The sequence below is a fragment of the Carcharhinus amblyrhynchos genome, chromosome 31 (assembly GCF_965287045.1).
Source record: "Carcharhinus amblyrhynchos chromosome 31, sCarAmb.v2.hapA, whole genome shotgun sequence".
NCBI classification, from domain to species: Eukaryota; Metazoa; Chordata; class Chondrichthyes; order Carcharhiniformes; family Carcharhinidae; genus Carcharhinus; species Carcharhinus amblyrhynchos.
Window position 1 is genome coordinate 17,817,316 of NC_137354.1, and position 19,356 is coordinate 17,836,671.

At 46.1% G+C, this 19,356-nt stretch overlaps 1 protein-coding gene across 5 annotated transcripts in view; it reads left to right on the forward strand.

Moving 5' to 3' along the window:
- Positions 1-19,356, forward strand: part of ptpn20 (protein tyrosine phosphatase non-receptor type 20) — a 276,596-nt gene that overhangs the window by 14,977 nt on the left and 242,263 nt on the right. For all 5 annotated transcript variants that reach the window (XR_013889733.1, XM_080215794.1, XM_080215796.1 and 2 more), the window contains exon 2: positions 12,627-12,767. Coding sequence is in view for 4 of the 5 variants with exons in the window: in XM_080215794.1 (XP_080071920.1) it covers positions 12,644-12,767 (124 nt within the window). In the remaining variant the exon portion in view is untranslated. The remainder of the gene's footprint in view (positions 1-12,626; positions 12,768-19,356) is intronic.

Sequence of the window (19,356 nt, forward strand, 5' to 3'; positions counted from 1 at the left end):
GGGGAACCGTTCAACCTCCGAGACAAAGACCACCCCCAACTTCTGTCATCGCACTGCAGTATGCAGATGACACCGATGTGCGTGCGCACACTCTCTGAGGCCAAGCTACAAACCACCACTGACGTATTCACTGAGGCACATGAGAGGCCTCAGAGTAAAGATCTGAGAAACAAAGGCTCTTTACCAGCCCGCTACTGTCCCCCCCCCCCCAACCATCATGATCCACGGTGAGTCCTTGAACAACCTCAATCATTTCCCAAACCTCAGGAGTCTCCTCTCAGTGTGAGCAAACATCGACGATGAAATCCAGCATCGATTCCAATGGGCCAGTCTAGTCATCAGACACCGGAGGGACAGAGTGTTCAAAACCCAAGACCTCAAATCCAGCACCGAGCTCATAGTCTACAGAGCAGCCGTGGTCCCCGCCCTTCTGTATGCATCGGATTCATGGACAATGTACAGCAGACACCTCAAATCCCTGGAGAGATATCACCAACTTTGCCTCCGCAAAATCTACAAATCCGCTGGCAGGATGAGCGTACCATTGTGAACAAGGCCGTGCTGTGGGGAGGCACGGTGGCTCAGTGGTTATAGCACTGCTGCCTCACAGCTCCAGGAACCCGGGTTCGACTCCCAGTTTGCGTGACTGTGTTGAGTCTGCACATTCTCCCCATGTCTTTGTGGGTTTTCTCTGGGTGCTCCAGTTTCCTCCCGCAGTCCAAAGATGTGGGGGTTAGGTAGATTGACCATGCTAAGTTATCCCTTAGTGTCCTGGGTTACATAGATTAAGAGGGATTAATGGGGTAAATATGTGGAGTTACGGGGAGAGGGCTTGGGTGGGATTGCTATTGGTGCAGACTTGATGGGCTGAATGGCTTCCTTCTGCACTGTAGATTCGATGATTCTTAATCGCTTCATCCTCCAGGTTTATTAACTGAATTGAAATTCTATCTGTTGCCATCGTTGGATTTGAACCCATGTCTCCAGAACCTTACCCTGCGCCTCTAGAGTATCGGGCAGATGGCATTACCACGCTGCCACCGTGTTCCCATGACAAAGGCTGCAGATCCGTCAATGCAGCGCTTTGTGCTTGGATTAGGCGCATTGCAAATCCCTTAAATGGGAGCAAAAAAGGATTATCTTGTAATGTGAATGCAGTATTTACACAAACACCAGTAACTAAGGGGAATGTCAAATCTGTCTTTCACACTGGAACCATTCTCCAGGTATTTTGAATTAATTATGATGATAAGAAGCTCCCTGTGCAGTCCTTCCAGCGCTGGCAAAACCCGCTGCTACCAATCTGGCTGACTTGTGCTCGGAAACATCTCAGTCACAAACCGGAATTTCAAATGGATCCTTGCAATGTATTCTGGAGTGGGCTTCTCCACTGATCTGTTACCATGCTACTCTGTAAGAACAAGTATAGAATGTGCTCACGCAGGTTTACTGTCACAGGATGGGATTTTTTGGCCACGTTCGCCCCAAAACTGGAATATCAGGCTGGGAGAGGATGTCCATATTCTGTACGATGGCCATTCAGCCCATCGAGTCTGCACTGACCACAATCCCATCCACATTGCATCCCTGTAACCCCACATATTTACAGTCCTACTCCCCCGACGCTAAGAGGCAATTTAGCATGGCCAACGCACCTAACCCACACATGTTTGGACTGTGGGAGGAAACCGGAGCACCCAGAGGAAACCCACGCAGACATGGTGAGAATGTGCAAATTCCACACAGACAGTGACCCGAGCTGGGAATTGAACCCGGGTCCCTGACGCTGTGCTAATCACTGTACCATTGTGCCATCTCAACGGTGACTATGTACCAGTTATGATTAACTGTTGCAATAATTCCTCTGGTTCATTGGTATTTTTATGGGAAGGAATTCATAGAATCCCAAAGAATCCCTGCAGTGCAGAAGGAGGCCATTCGGCCCATTGAGTCTGCCCTGACCAGAATCTCACTCAAGCCCTATTCCTGTAACCCCATGTATTTACCCTACTAATCCCCAACACTAAGGGGCAACTTAGCATGGCCAATCAGCCTAACCTGCACATCTTTGGAAGGAAACCGGAGCACCTGGAGGAAACCCACCCAGACACGGGGAGAATGTACAAACTCCACACAGGCAATGACCCAAGGCCGAAATCCAACCCGGGTCCCTGGTGCTGTGAGGCAGCGGTGCTAACCACTGTGCCACCGTGCTGCCCAAATCTGCCATTTTTACTTGGTCTGGCCTGTATGTGACTCCAATGATGGCAATGTGATTGACTTTAAACTGCCCTCTGAAATGGCCCAGCAAGCCAGTCAGTTCAGGGGCAATTAGGGATGGGTATCAAATGCCAGCCCTGCCAACGACACCCACACCCCACACAAATCAGAGATTTTAAATTGAAGCCATGTCTGCCTGATCAGCTGGGTGTAAAAGGTCTCATTGTTCCACGTAAAGAGGGGTAAGATATTCATCTGGTGTCCAGGCCAACAAGGTGACAAGGAGTATGGAGAGAGCACAAGGAGTTTGAGATAAGGGATTAGTCAAACTGAAGGGGGGGGCAGCGATGGGGGTGGGCAATGGCTCAGTGGTATCGTTGCTGGGCATGATGTAATTCAGAGACTCAAGGTAATGTTCTGGGTTCGAATCCTGCCATGGCAAATGGCGGAATTTGAATTCAGTACAAATCTGGAATTAAGAATCTACTGATGACCGTGAAACCATTGTCGGAAAAACCCATCTGGTTCACTAATGTCCTTTAGGGAAGGAAATCTGCCGTCCTTACCCGACCTGGCCTATGTGTACCTCCAGAGCCACTGCAGTATGATTGACTCTCAACTGCCTTCAGGCAATTAGGGATGGGCAATGAATTCTGGCCCAGCCAGCGACGCCCATATCCCATGCAAGTATTAAAAGAAATGGTGCAGCAAGCTCAAAGGGCCAAATAGCCTATTCCTGATTCTGGTTTCTATGTTTTACCTTCTGCCATCACCGAGTTTCTAACAATGCCAAGCAAAATAAACAGAGATCTTTTCTGCCTATCACTCCGGGTGCTGGAGCTATCTCAGCTACTGGAAGGAATTTTCTTCAATCTTTGAAATGGGTGGCACATTGGGACAGTGAACATAAGAACATAAGAACATAAGAAATAGGAGCAGGAGTAGGCCATCTGGCCCTTCGAGCCTGCCCCGCCATTCAATAAGATCATGGCTGATCTGTCGTGGCTCAGTTCCACTTTCCCGCCCTCTCCCCATAACCCTTAATCCCCTCTCTTATCAAAAACCCATCAACCCGCTTCTTAAAAATATTTAGCGAGGCAGCCTCCACCACTTCAACGGGCAGAGAATTCCAGAGATTCACCACCCTTTGAGTGAAGAAGTTCCTCCTCAACTCCGTTCTGAACTGCCCCCCCTTTATCTTGAGGCTGTGCCCCCTAGTCCTACTGTCTTTTTTGAGCGGGAAGAGTCTTTCCACCTCTATCCTATCCATCCCATTCATCATCTTATACGTCTCAATGAGATCTCCCCTCATTCTTCTAAACTCTAACGAGTACAAGCCTAGTTTATTCAGCCTCTCCTCATAGCTCAACCCCCTCAACTCCGGTATCAGCCTAGTAAACCTCCTCTGCACTCCCTCCAAGGCCAAAATATCCTTGCGCAGGTGCGGCGCCCAAAACTGCACACAGTACTCCAGCTGCGGCCTCACCAATGCCCTATACAGCTGCAGCAAGACCTCCCTACTCTTATATTCAATCCCCCTCACTATGAAGTGGTTAGCTCTGCTGCCTCACAGCACCAGGGACGCAGGTTCGATTCCCGGCTTGGGTCACTGTCTGTGCAGAGTCCGCATGTTCTTCTCGTGTCTGTGTGGGTTTCCTCTGGATGTTCCGGTTTCCCCCCACAGTACGAAAGGCATGCTGGTTAGGCGCTCAGTTCTCCCTCAGTGTACCCGAACAGGCGCCGGAGTGTGGCAACTAGGGGATTTTCACAGTAACTTCATTGCGGTGTTAATGCAAGCCTACTTGTGAGACTAATAAAAACTTGGGACAGCATGACGTCAGTCCTTATATTTAAGCTTTTAACCATTCATTTGTTGAGCAAAAGATCAAAAAGTAAATATATTGAGGGGACATTATGTCACTAAGATAAGCATCATGTTGGCATTTAAGAAAGCTATTCTACGCTCCTCCAAAGGGGAAGAGGCAATTTTGACTTTGCCAACCAGCTAGAATCCTGATACAAGGACCATGGATATTTACGACATAGCACCAATGTAAAGTCCAATGAATCTCCTAACTTGGAGATGTCAATAAACTTTATGGTGACCCGCCCTGTCATCTCTTGATAGATATCTTTGGCCACTCCTATTCTGGTATCGGTCAGCATGGCTTCGTTCTCTTGTATTCCTGCTCCAGGAAGAGGTTCAAAGATCATCAGTGGATAAAAGCAACTGCTGGATAAATTGCTGGAACCTGAAACCAAAAGAGAAAACGCTGGAAACTCTCAGCAGGTCTGGCAGCGTCTGTAAGGAGAGAGGAGAGCTGACGTTTCGAGGTCAGGTGACCCCTTAGTCAAAGCTAAAAGTCAGAGAAAGTGGAAGACATTTATACAGCAGGGTGAGGGAATGAAAGATGAGTCATAGCCATAGAAACCAGGGGAAAAGCCTGCTAATAGCTGTCCACAGAGAGAATAAAGTGTGTGAAAGGCCAAACAGCAGAGAAGCTGTGAGCTGTGACAGATGGAGATGTTGGGGGGAGGGAAAGATGGGACAGAGGTAGAACGTAGAAAAGGGGAAGCAGGTGGGGAGAAAAGGTAAGGGAAAGGGTTGAAGAAAGGGGAGAAAGCACATCTTCACCTCTCCTTACAGATGCTGCCAGATCTGCGGAGATTTTCCAGTGTTTTCTCTTTTGGTTTCAAAGGTCACCATCTATACTGTATTGTTCAGTGATTCTGGAAGAAACATATTCCCTTTGTGATGATATTGTGCCTTTAGGAAATGTGTTTATATCATGTTTCTTGTGAAGGGCATGTTTAGAATTCAGCTCTGTTTTGTAGGGTGCTGGGTTGTCCAGGAGAATCTTTAATTTGTTAGCTGGGAGAACCAGATAAGTACTCATTTTAGAACTGGAGTGCTTGTTTAAGCAGAACTAATTCATTTGTGTTTCCTTAGGTTCCCCCCGCGATTACAGAGCAGTTTTTTGATTAGGTTGATCGATAGTGACAGAGCCATGTGCTTAATGGGAGGAGCAAAGCTTGCAAGAAAGAAACAGTTTCAGTTTCATTTTAAAATACAAACAGTTGCTGCCTGGGCTACTAGAAGAAAGCAGTCTTTCTCTTTTTTCCCTCCCTCTCTCTGTCTCTGTCTCTCTCCTGACGTGATCTGAAAGCTCCAGGACTGTTAAGCTAAGAAAAGCAAGGACGGCTGTGCTTTGCTAACTGATTTTAAAGGGAGATTTAAGTCTATAAGGGAAATTTTGCTGGATTGGAACACATAGCAATATTTAGCAGTTAAAAATGACATCTTGTCATGTTTAATTATTGTTCAGTTGTTAAAAGTTAAGTTAATTAATTTGTTATAATTAAACTGTCCTCTTAAATAAAGTTTGTTTTGATAAAAGCTTCCTATTTTGTCACTAGAATTGTGACTGGAATGAAATGTCTTATCGTCACATTAATGCCGAAATGGGAGATTGTTAGGGTCTAATCTGGATTCACAATGTACCTTGGGGGTTTCTGATCTGTACCCCAACATTTCATTTATTTACAAAGGAACGGGAAAGGAATGTGGAGAAATGCAAAAATCACAATGTGAAAATGTACTCATGTCTGCTCAGATTGTGTGAATGATTGAAGAATTTTCTTGAATCCTTTACCTCTCTGTATTGAAGTGATGCAGGGGGAAAGATTTCACCATCAACATTCTTTACTTTCTGGCATTGAAATGAAGTAGTCAGTGAGATTTTTGTTGGTCCACCTATAGAACGGTTCTTAGCTGGCACCAGCACTTGTGAAGATTTCACTCATAGAATCCCTACAGTGCAGAAGGAGGCCATTCAGCCCATCGAGTCTGCACCCACAATCCCACCCAGGCCCTATTCCTTTAACCCCACATATTTACCTTGCTAATCCCCTGACACTACGGGTCAATTTAGCATGGCCAATCCATCTAACCCGCACATCATAAAGTTAAAGTTCTTGTATCTTTATGAGTCCAAAGATGTGCAGGTTAGGTAGATGCTAAATTAACCCTTAGTGACAGAGGGATTAGCAGGGTAAATATGTGGGGTTACGGGAATAGGCCCTGGGTAGGATTGTGGTTGGTGCAGACTTGATGGGCTGAATGGCCTCCTTCTGAGGGAGAAAGTGCAAACTCCAGAGGTTTCTACAATACTAACTGGACACACCAGGTAGATAAACTCTGACAAGTACAACAGCAGTACAGAACTTAGTGTTCTGCAGCTTGTATGAGATGTTTGTGAGTCTCTGTTGTTTAATCGTCCCTCGGCTGTCAAATGAACATTGACCAGTCTCTGGGAACCTCTGCCCACGTGCTCAGGCATATTTTGCAAGCCTCTGCAATCTGTGCCAAGATTTACAAACCTTGAAGGCAGCGCATTGTTTGCTTTTCAGTCATTACCTGAAAACTTGAGCCACGTTCCGAGGTTTTGTCTAAAGGTTTTTGGTTTGTTTTCCATGGCTTGTGTCATGACCACAAAGAGTTGAAAGGGGAAAGGTGGAGGGCGCTTAAAATAATTTCTCTCAATTCCTCTCATTTCCCCAAAATACGTCACAGGCAGTGAAGGGCTTTGGAAGAGTAACTATTGTTGCAATGCAGGCAAACATGACCATCATTGAATTGATTTGATTTGATTTATTATTGTCACGTATATTGGGAGACAGTGAAAAGTATTGTTCCTTGCGCACTATACAGACAAAGCATACTGTTCACAGAGCGGAGAAGGAAAGGAGAGGTTGCACAATATAGTGTTGCAGTTACAGATAGGCAGAAGAGAAAGATCAGCGTAATGTGTGATAGGATCATTCAAAAACCTGAAGGCAGCAGGGGAGAAGCTGTTCTTGAGTCGGTGATGTGGAGATGCCGGCATTGGACTAGGGTGGGCATGGTAAGGAGCCTCACAACACCAGGTCAAAGTCCAACAGGTTCATTTGATATCAGGAGCTTTTGGAGCGCTGCCCCTTCATCAGGTGAGTCGAATCAGTTGGTAGGTGTTCCCAGATTTTTGTATCTATTTCCCAATGAAAGAAAATGTCCGGGGGGTGTGATTATGCTGGCTGCTTTACCGAGGCAGCGGGAAGTGTAGACGGAGTCAATGGACGGGAGGTTGGTGTGTGTGTGATGGACTGGGCTACCTTCAAAACTCTTTGTAGTTTCTTTGTGGTCTTGGGCAGAGCAGGAGCCATTCCAATCTGTGGTATAACCAGAACGGATGCTTTTTATGATACACTTATAAAAATCAGTGAGCAGTAGCTGACATCCTGAATTTCCTTAGCCTCCTGAGAAAGTAGAGGTGTTGGTGGGCTTTCTTAATGATAGGAAAGATTGGTGATCTGGACACCTAACCTCCAGGAATATATTTGTCAAACCTATTAGTGGAGGAGAGTGAATCAGAGATAGAGAGTCTGAAAGGAGAAAATCGAAAAGAGATAATGTCAAATTGTGCTCTTGCTCCTTCAAACTCCAGAGTGCAAAACCCGACTCCCATCACTGAACCTATAAAACTACGGCTTGTGAATGTTACTATAACAGGAAAACATGTTCGAATATCGGGATGAAGTTATACCAGGCAACAAGCTGTGTCCACATAATGACTTCAATCAGGCCATTGCCGTTGGCCTATTGGAGTTTGAACTCCCTGATTAAGGAACCAGTTGATGGGCCAATCGGGGAGTCATTTCCTTGTACCTAACTGGGAGTGTCAGTTCCTCTGGCACCTCCCGGAGGTATACTGCTGACTGCGAGCACTCTGTGTACTGCTGTTAGAGTTTGTAAATAAAGGGATTACGCTGACGGGATTTCGGCCTCTGAAAACTTATTACAGTCCACGATTAACAAAGGTTAAAATTGAATTTTGCTGTAAGATGGCTGACATTTTCCAGCTGTTTCCACCGACGGGATCTTTTGGTCCTGCTTTGGAACATCTCCGAGGGAAAGGGGAGGGGGTAATTGTAACAGGGTGTGCGTCACTATTTTATCATCCTATGCCACCTGATTCAAGTGATGATATTTAATGCGCGACTCTCTTAATAACACATACGCACAAAACCCCCTAATTTTAAAGCACTGAACTCAGTGAGCAGAGACCGTCCCAAGGGCCAACCCTCGGGATGAACACATTTTCCAGAATCTTGTTTCGTTGGAAGCTTATTTTGTTCTCCGCGGCGGAATTATCGATCCCTCTGACCGGAGAGCGATTCTCAAAAGATGTTCTCCCGAAATCAATCTCAAGAACAACAATTTAGACAGTGCCTTTAAGAATTTCCCAAGATGCTTCACAGGAATGTAACCAAACAAAACTTGACGCCAAGACGCCGCATCGGGGGACAGAGGGGGAGACTTGGTGGAGGGGGTAGGTTTTAAGGAATGCCGCAACGGAAGAGAGAGGTAGAGATTCGGAGAGGATTAGGGAGGGAATTCCTGACTCAAAAGGCTGAAATTCCTTTATAATGAAGCACGGGATAATGGCCTCTCTGTATAATTAGTAAAATATTAAAGAGGCCACATTCCGAGGTATTGCATGGTTCAAAGTTATGCCTTCTCAGTTACATCAGAGCTTAAGGATGGCCATTCTGTGCCTTTTGCCGATGTAATAAGAAGAGGAATTGGGCTGAAAATGGTCGACGTGTCAGTTTAATCTATTTGTGCGCTACTTTCTTCTGTGGATCCACGTTTAGGGACAGAGACTGCCTCAGCTGGATCTAGTTAAAACCCGATGGGTTTAAATTTGACCCAATCGTGCCCGTTTCCTTTTAAGGATTTGCGAGTTAAGGCACCAAAATGGTGCACAGGAGGCAAACGCACATTTAAGACCAGAAGTGCGCTGTCCACCATGTTGGAAAAGGGCAGAAATGAGGTGGACTGCGGCCCACACCTGAAGCAGGCGTTAGCTTGCCTGCAGATGTCAATTTGGGGCTGAACTGTTTGAGGGCACCCAAAGTCGGAATCGAACCTGGGTCCCTGGTGCTCGGAGGAAGCGCTCTGCCATCCATCCAGGGTTGCCAACCCCTCCAAGATTGGCCTCTCCAGCTTTGGAAGACCAGTCTCCAGGACACAGCTGTGTGTGACCCTGGAGAGACATCGCCGGGGCATTAAGAAGATTGTTTATCTCTTATCATTTCTTTTGAACATCTCTCTTCAGCAGGTATAAAAAAATTTGAAAATGGGAAAGAAAGATTGGCTGACAGTCAAGCATCATTCAGTTGGGTAATGAATCTTATTGCTTTCCAATTGACGTAGGAAGGCAAATGCATCACAAAGATGGATGTCTTGGCCGATTAATGGCTGGAGCACGGAACGGGGGAAGGTCATGCGATGAAATCTCCAAGAATACATTTAATCACAGTTCGCAACCCTACTTCAGTCCTTCCTCATCGAACCTTTATCTGCTTAACCATCTGTTCCTTACACCCTCATAGGTTTATCTAATTTCCTCTTAAAAACACCTAGGCCAACCACGCTCTGATGGCGAGTTCCACATTCCTACCACTTTGTGGGTAAGGAAATTTCGCCTGAATTCCCCATTTCATTTCTTTTTTTTAAAAATTCATCTTTGAGACATGAGCATTTCTTGCCCATCCCTAGTTGCCCTTGAACTGAGTGGCTTGCTAGGCCATTTCAGAGGGCAGTTGAGAGTCAACCACATTAGTGTGGCTCTGGAGTCATAGGTAGGCCAGCCCGGGTAAGGATGGCAGATTTCCTTCCCTGAAAGACATTAGTGAACCAGATGGGTTTTCCCGACAATGGTTTCATCAGTAGATTCTTAATTCCAGATTTTTTTTATTGAATTCAAATTCCACCATCTGCCGTGGCGGGATTCGAACCCGGGTCCCCAGAACGTTAGCTGACTTTCTGGACTAATAATATCACTAGGCAATTACCTCTCCTGACTATCTTAACCTTGGCTTTTTATGCATATATCAGGAGTAAGAGGGAAGTAAGAGAAAGAGTAGGTGCACTCAAGGACAATGGGGGAAAGTTATGCGTGGAACAAGTGGATGAAATCCTTAATGAGTAATGTGTATCGGTATCCATGAATTGCAGATGTGGGTGATCTGTTGGCCTGGTGTGGGTAGTAAGTTCACCGCAGTGCATGTGTTTGTCTGTCGTCGATTTGACTGACATGGCCCAGCCAACAGAGTCTCAGCTGAAGGCAAATGTACTGGGGATCTCCCCACTGAGGTGAAATACTTCCATTCTCTGTCCTGACAGGAGATCTTCAATATTCATCTGGAGCACCGGAGTTGGAAGCTGGCTTGTGTAAATTGTCCATGCTTAATGAGGGGCGTAGATCAGCTAGATATCTTTTCCCAAAGGCAGGGGAGCCTAAAACTAGATGGTGTAGGTTTAAGGTGAGAGGGGAGAGATACAAAAAGGTCCAGAGGGGCAATTCTTTTCACATAGAGAGTGGTGAATGTCTGGAATAACCTGCCAGAGGCAGTAGTAGAGGCAGGTACAATTTTGTCTTTTAAAAAGCACTTAGATAGTTACATGGATAAGATAAGCATAGAGGGATATGGGCCAAATGTGGGCAATTGGGACTCACTTAGGGGTTTGAAAAAAAGGCGGCATGGACAAGTTGGGCCGAAGGGCCTGTTTCCATGCTGCAAACCTCTATGACTCTTTGCTACTGTAAAGAGAGATGCTGAAAATACAAATCAGCTACAAAAGAATGGGCAGAATAGACCCAAATAATCGAATGGCTTACTCCTTTTCCGATATTCCTAACCTTATTACCTTCCTCAGGTGAAGAGTCAGTCCAGCAGGTAATAAGGCAGGAAATGGAATCCTGGCACTTGTTACTCAAGAGATGGATTATTAAAATAATGAAGAATTGCTGCTACTGCACAAAGTATTAGTGAGAGTGTACTTAGAATGGCATTTGATTTGATTTATTTTATTGTCACCTGTATTGGGATATAGTGAAATGTATTGTTTCTTGCACGCTTTGCAGTCAAGACATGCCATTCGTAGAGTGCATAGAGGAGAAAATCGAGACGTTGGTGGGTTTGTTGTGTTCCCCTTGCTTGAGGAGGGGTGTAGTTGCATTGGTGGCAGTTCGGAGGAGGTTCATTACATTGATCCCGGAGATGAGGGGTTTGCCTTGCGAAGAGAGATTAGGCCAACGCTCCCTGGATTTCAGAGGAACGAGAGGGGATCTAATTCAGGGGTATAAGACGATAAGGGGGAGTGACAGGGTAGACGTGGAGAGGATGTTTCCTCTTCTGGGGCAATCTAGGGTGAGAAGTTGTAGTTTTAGGATAAGGGGGAGGGGGCAGGTTCAAAACAAAGATGAGGCGAAATTACTTCTCTCAAAGGGTGAATGAGTGTGGAATTCACTAACCCAGAGTGCAGAGGATGCCGGGACTTTGAGTGAATTTAAGGAAGATTTTTTTCATTCGTTAGGGTTCGAAGGGTTATGGAGGAAGGTGGAGTTGAGGCCCAGATGAGATCAGCGATGGTTGTATTCAATAGCTTCAAGGGGTTCCTCATCCTTATGGAATTGAGAAAGAGGGCTATGATGTAGGGAGTTCAAACTCCCAGAAATAGTTGCACCTTCACAAGGAGCTCCATGCACACTTTACTTTCTCATTATTTTCAGCTAAGCACCAGGTGCAAACCATGACCAAGGTGTGTGGGTTCTAGAGTTTCTCCTTTGTCATTGCTGATGCTTGCATGCATTGCTCTGGTCTCTGCTGATGAACTAAATAATTAATAGTCTTTGTGGCTGCGAATTACCCTGTGCACACTGTTTCACATTGCTGGCTAAGGTACAAACACATACGTTCCACTCAGTCACCTCCACGGGGTTTTAAGTAAATAGGATAATGTTAATAACTCCAATGTGTGCAGTATGGTCCCATTCAATAACACCATAAATGTTAAGTGTGCTGGTTTATCTTTTGGGGTCAGATTACAAATTTATTCTCTATCTCCCATATGGCATTGGCTGCAGTATAACAGGTGTACTTACACGTAGTTGTTATCAGTTTTTAATGCTGTACAAGGTCCATCTTGGTTGAGTTCATAGCATCTTTTAGAATCAGAGAATCCCTACACTGCAGAAGGAGTCTGCACCGATCACAATCCCACCCAGGCCCTATCCCCATAACGCCATCCATTTACCCCAGCTAGTACCCCTGAGACGAAGGGGCAATTCAGCATGGCCAATCCCCCATATCTTTAGTCCAGCAGTAACTTTCAAAAGAAGCAAATTGGGTGTCTTCTTCAGGAGAAGGGGTTTACAGGAGCATGGGGAAAGAGTAGGAGAGTGGGGCTAGAGGGCCAGCACAGTAGGCCGAATGGCCTCCATTTGTGCCGCAGGGAACCTCTGATTTGTTTTATACACTGTTGACAGTAACACCTATTTCTGTCTGATCTTCCCTTCCAGGATTTCCCCACTCAGCCATGAGTAATTCTTTTGTGACTCTGGCAGAGGTGCTGGAAGCAAGGGGAGGCCCCATAGAAGACGATGAAATCTGGGCCCTGTTATTACAAGCCACTGAGGTCCTGCAGGAGAATGCAGTGGAAGGTAAAGCCTTTTCCCAACTCACTGCTTCATTTACTAGTTACTTGTACAATGTGCCTTTAAATGTTGGAAAATGAATCAAAGGTTCCACAAAACAAAAGAAAAATCTGAAAACTCTGATTTACCTTTCCTGGTTTGCATAACTTAGGAACAGCCATCAGAATCACAAAGTGGGGAGATTTCTTTTGACTTTGATTTGACTTGATTTGATTTATTATTGTCACATGTATTAGTAAACAGTGAAAAGCATTGTTCCTTGCATGCTGTACAGTCATTAAACTTGTTAGCAACCCAAACCTTTGATTTTGATTTGATTTATTATTGTCACATGCATTAGGATACAGTGATAAGTATTGTTTCTTGTGCATATACAGACAAAGCATATCATTCATAGAAAAGGAAAGGAGAGAGTGCAGAATGTAGTGTTACAGTCATAACTAGGGTGTAGAGAAAGACCAACTTAATATAAGGTAGGTCCATTCAAAAGTCTGATGGCAGCAGGGAAGAAGCTGTTCTTGAGTCAGCTGGTACGTGACCTCAGACTTTTGTATCTTTTTCCAAACGAAAGAAGGTGGAGAGAGAATGTCCAGGGTCCCTAATTATGCTGGCTGCTTTCCTGAGGCAGCGGGAAGTGTAGACAGAGTCAGTGGATGGAAGGCTGGTTTGTGTGATGGATTGGGTTACATTCATAACTCTTTGTGGTTTCTCGCGGTCTTGGTCGGAGCAGGAACCAGTCCAAGCAGTGATACATGTGAAAAGAATGCTTTCTATGGTGCATCTATAAAAATTGGTAAGAATTCTAGCTAACGTGCCAAATTTCCTTCGTCTTCTGAGAAAGTAGCTTTCTTAACTACAGAGTCAGCATGGAGAGACCAGGAAAGGTTATTGGTGATCTGGACACCTAGAAACCGGAAGCTCTTGGCCACCTCCATTTCATCACTGTTGATGTAAACAGGGGCTTGTCCTCCACAATGCTTCCTGAAGGTTGGCACGGCATTGCAATCATTCCAATTAGTTGGAAGCCAAGAAATTATTCCTTGACAAAGAGAATGCTGGAGATCTGAAAAAGAAAACAGAAATTGTGGGAAATCCTGAGTCGGCCCAACACCTGCAGAGAAGGAACCAGGGTTAGCGTTTTGGGTCGATGACCTTTCATGAGACCATGATGACCATTGACCTGACACACTGTTCCCCACAACCATTGCTGAAGGATTTTGTTTTTAACAATTATTTCTTCACCATGGCTTCTTGTGTAATACATTATCAAAGCTTCTAGATGTGTTGGATCCTGTCGAATGTTGAAATTAGGCATGATTCCGTTTGAGGTTACAGATTAAAGTTTATTTATTAGTGTCACAAGTAGGCTTACATTAACACTGCAATGAAGTTGCTGTGAAAATCGCCTAGTCACCACACTCCGGCGCTTGTTTGGGTACACTGAGGGAGAATTTAGTACGGCCAATGCGCCTAACCTACACATCTTAGGACACTAAGGGGCAATTTAGAATAGCCAATCCACCTAATCTACACATCTTTAAATAATAAGGGCAATTTAGCATGGCCACTCCACTTAATCTACACATCTTTGGACACTAAGGGACAGTTTAGCACGGCCAATCCATCTAACCTCACATCTTTGGAGTGTGGAAGGAAACCGGAGCACCCGGAGGAAACCCAGGCAGTCATGGGGTGAATGTGCAAACTCCACACAGACAATGACCCGAGGCTGGAATCGAACCTGGGTCTCTGGCGCTGTGAGGCAGCAGTGCTAACCACTGTGTCACCATGCCGGCCATATATATATCTCAGTTATGATGTTTCCCAAAGCTGTAAGTCTTTTATGACCAGTGTAGAATTGTCAGCCATCTATCATAGATTAAGCGTTCAAGTTTAAAAGGCGTTGGCCTTGGTTTACCTCACGTTTCCTGTCACTTGGTTACCACACTTTGCTGGCCTTTATCTGTGATTGTGGAAACTTTGCCTTCAGATTCCTCCGCTGTATTAGCGATTAGGAGTCCAGAGGTCCAAATACCACAAATTGTTTGTCACAAATAAAAATTCCAGATCGAGTATAATATTTCTTCGTAAACTATTTATGCCTGCATTGCATTTGGCTGGTTCTTTGTACATTAGATCTGTGTTACTCATTCTACAGATTATCGACAGGTTCCTGGAGACGCCTGTCTGCCTGTGTGGACTGCTGGTTTCGTTTGTTACACTGAAAATACTCTCTATATTACCATACAAAGCTGCTCAGATATCAAGGAGTAGGTAGCTCCCTCTCTGTGGTGAGAACTCCACGCTTCCTGAACAGAACTACAGAAACATAAAGGATGTTTTGACTCAGGGAACCAGCTTTGTTGCTACACCATTAGTTGCTTGGGTTTTAGTTTTAGTTTATTAGGCCTACATTAACACTGCAATGAAGTTACTGTGAAAATCCCCTAGTCGCCACACTCCGGCGCCTGTTTGGGTACACTGAGGGAGAATTTAGCATGGCCAATGCACCTAACCAGCACATCTTTTGGACTGTAGGAGGAAACCGGAGCACTTGGAGGAAACCCATGCAGACATGGGGAGAATATGCAGACTCCGCACAGTCACCCAAATCGGGAATCGAACTCAGGTCCCTGCCCTTGTGAGGTAGCAATGCGAACCATTGAAACATATCAGCCATGATTGAATGGTGCAGCAGACTCAATGGGCCGAATGGCATAATTCTACTCCTATATCTTACAGTCTTAGGGTCAAGCTTCAAGTTAATTGGCTAATTCAATCGGATTTCCAGAAGGAATTTTCAGCAGGTAAGGTGGAGGGGCTCCATCTCCCTCTCTGTCACTTCCAATTCCCAAATTGAATGCACCCAGTGCCATCGGTGTAAAGGTGCCCTCTGGAATTAGATGCCAGCCTCATATCAGGGCATCAATGCATCAGTCCCACCCCCATGCCAGCTGAACTGAACATTGCTGGCATGTTAGCTTTCCCCAGCGCACTCTGACAGAGCCTGCTTCCTTACGGAAGATGGCATTCCAACAGCACCAATACTGGGCATAGGGGCTTGACCGCAGGATGGCAACTGCCTCACCCTGGGAATTCTGACATTAGGGACATGTACTGGGCAGCACGGTGACACAGTGGTTGGCGCTGCTGCCCCATAGTGCCAGGGACTTGGGTTCGATTCCTGGCTTGGGTCACTGTTTGTGTGGAATAATTAGTACGTGACTAATAAATGAACTTTAACAGCTTTAACTTCTCCCGCCTTTTCCCTGTAACCTTTGATCACCCTTACCAGTCAAGAACCTATCTATCTCTGTCTTAAATACACTCAATGACCTGACCTGCACTGCATTCTGTGGCAATGAATTCCTCAGATTTATCACCCTCTGGCTGAAGAAATTCCTCATCTTTGTTCTAAATGTCAGTCTTTTCACTCTGAGGCTGTGCCCTCGGTTCCCAGTCCCTCCCACTAATGGAAACATATTCTCCACGTCCATTCTATCCGGGCCTTTCAGTATTCTGTAAGTTTCAATAAGATCCCCCCTCAGCCTCCTAAACTCCGTTGAGTACAGACCCAGGGTCCTCACACACTCCTCATCCTCTCTGAGTCTCTTACTGCTCTCTTTGTTCAACTTTATTACCAGGAGGGAGTTGGGGCAGAAGGAGGTGGGTGGGAGGGTTGCATTTATCACATAAACTGGACATTCAGCCACGCTGTCCTTGACCAATCAATCGGTTTGAGTACACGTGTGCTTGTTTGCCGAGAGAAGAACACAGGTCGGATTTTCCGCCAAATTTGCCCACTTTATCCCGCCGAGGGGAATGGATACTTTGGCTCCTGATATGGAGACGCTGGTGTTGGACTGTGGTAAACACTGTCTCACAACACCAGGTTAAAGTCCAGCAGTTTTTTTTGGTAGCAAAAGCCACTAGCTTTTGGAGCGCTGGCTGCCCCTTTGTCACTGATGGACTTTAGCCTGGTGTTGTGAGACTTCTTACAGTAGTTAGCACTGCTGTCTCACTGCTCTAGGGACCCGAGTTCAACTCCCAGCTTGGGTCACTGTCTGTGCGGTGTTTGCACATTCTCCCCGTGTCTGCATGGGTTTCCTCCGGGTGCTCCGGTTTCCTCCCACAGTCCAAAGATGTGCGGGTTAGGTGGATTGGCTGTACTTAATTGCCCACTAGTGTCAGGGGGATTAGCAGGGTAAATGTGTTGGGTTACCCTGGGTGGGATTGCAGTCAGTACAAACTCGATGGGCCGAATGGCCTCTTTCCGTATTGTAGGGATTCTATGGTTCTCCGATCCAAATCAAATGTAGAAAACTTGGCCTGAAGGTTCCCCACCACAAGCCTTACACGGAAGAACTGCTTTGGACATTGAGAAAATACTTGGAAAGAGTGAGAGACCAGGTCCATGGGTTGGTGGGGGTTTGATGAAGGAGGGTGTGAGGAGGCTCACGTGCTTATTGTCACCATTATGGATTTACTGAACAGCATGGCACCTTAGTGCATGCTGTGATCGCGATAGAACACCCTGTACCCTAGAACAAGATCTCCAATGTGTCCCCAGAGCTACATGCTTGGAAAGGGCTGAACGTCTGCAGAATCTCAAGGACCTCCTTGCTAAAGTTCAAAGTACGTATCCATGGAATGAAGTACACACTGTGTCCTTCAGCAGGATTAACAAGTGCGCAGGTAAATCATTAACACCTTGTTTTCCTTGGGAAACTTGAGCTAAAGACTAAAGCTAACCCGTGCAGACCGAAAAGAGGGCGGATGTGAGAAGGAACGCTGTAGTGGTACACCACAATAAGGACTGGGTTACACACAACTCTCAACAATATCTCCCCCATAGACAGCAACTCACTTTCGCAGTTAGGTACAACTTTCATCCAATCTTTTGGCACAGTCCCTGTGTGGTTCTTTTTTAAAGTAAGGGGGCGGCACGGTGACACAGTGGTTAGCACTACTGCCTCACAATGCCAGGGATCCGGGTTTAATTCCCAACTTGGCTCACTGTCTGTGTGGAGTCTGCACATTCTCCCCATGTCTGTGTGGGTTTCCTCTGGGTGCTCCGGTTTCCTCCCACAGTCCAAAGATGTGTGGGTTAAGTTGCCCCTTAGTGTCCCAGGATGTGTAGGTTAGAGGGACTTAATGTGGAGTTAAAGTTTATTTATTAGTCACAAGTAAGCCTTACATTAACACTGCAGTGAAGTTACTGTGAAATTGCCCTTGTTGCCACAGTCCAGCACCTGTTGGGGTACACTGAGGGAGAATTTAGCGTGGACAGTGCACTTAACCAACACGTATTTTGGACTGTGGGGTGAAATCGGAGCACCCGGAGGAAACCCGTGCAGACATGGGGAGAATGTGCAAAGTCCACACAGACAGTGACCTGAGCCGGGAATTGAACCCAGGTCCCTGGCGCTGTGAGGCAGCAGTGCTAACCGCTGTGCCACCGTGCCTCAAATGGGAAAGGGCCTGGGTGGATCATTGCTTGTGCAGACTTAATGGGCCGAATGGCCTCCTTCCGCACTGTAGGGATTCTATGATTAGTACAATCTGCAGGAAGGAGGAAATCGAAAGACAGACACGTTGGGAGGCTGTTGGTTAAGGTGCAAGCGAGAGGGAGCAGGGAAAGAATGCAACGGCTCATTGAGCAAGTGGAAATAGAAAAGTCCACTCAGCGACCTTACAGGCTGCAGTGATTGTCTTGGAACTTTACGCACAGCAGAAACTGCCGGTGATAATATTGTTGATAACACTGACATTTTCAGCCAGACAAATCTGACTGTTCCATGACAACCGCGAGTTGTTATCAATAATGCATGCCCCATTGGCTCTGGGCATATTGCACAGTTCAGAATGGAACATACTGTGGCAATTATTCAAAACAATGTATTATTTAATACACGGGTGGCACGGTGAAACTGGCAGCGAGTCTCTTGATATTCCAACACTGCGTGCAGCCTCACTCCGAATTACAAAAAATTGATGCAGGAACACTGGGGAAAGCACAGATAAAAGGGTTTCCCCGTGTCTGCGTGGGTTTCCTTTGGGTCTCCGGTTGCCTCCCATTGTCCAATAGTATGTTGGGTTCGGTGGATTGGCCATGCTAAATTGCCCCTCAGGGCATTTTACCATTTTACTAATTTTATCATCGCGTTATGCCTGTTTTCAGGCACAAAAGCTTGGTAAAGTCGGGCGTGAGGTGTGTAATGTGATCTATGCCCATCTCCATGCCAGTCCCCCCTTTACCAAGCCTGAAAATGGCCACGATAGGAACCGTGCCTGAAATGGGTGCGACGTTCCAGTTAAATGCATTTAAATTGACTTAATGGACTGCCTCTCCAATTTTACCAGCACTTCCCCCTTTACCACCGTGTTCGCCCAACCAGAATCGGCGCAATGTTCCGACTTGGGTGCCAAGTGTCCAACAGCTCTCTGCTTGAGATTGGTGGAAAGCGGGTGGAGGTGGAGGTGGGGGTGGGGGTGGTGGAATCGCTGCCACTCTGCCTGAGATCAGCGAGGAGGAAGGGGAGCCACTGTAACCCTGCTTGAGATCAGTGGGGGAGGGGGGGAGCGGGGTCCGCTG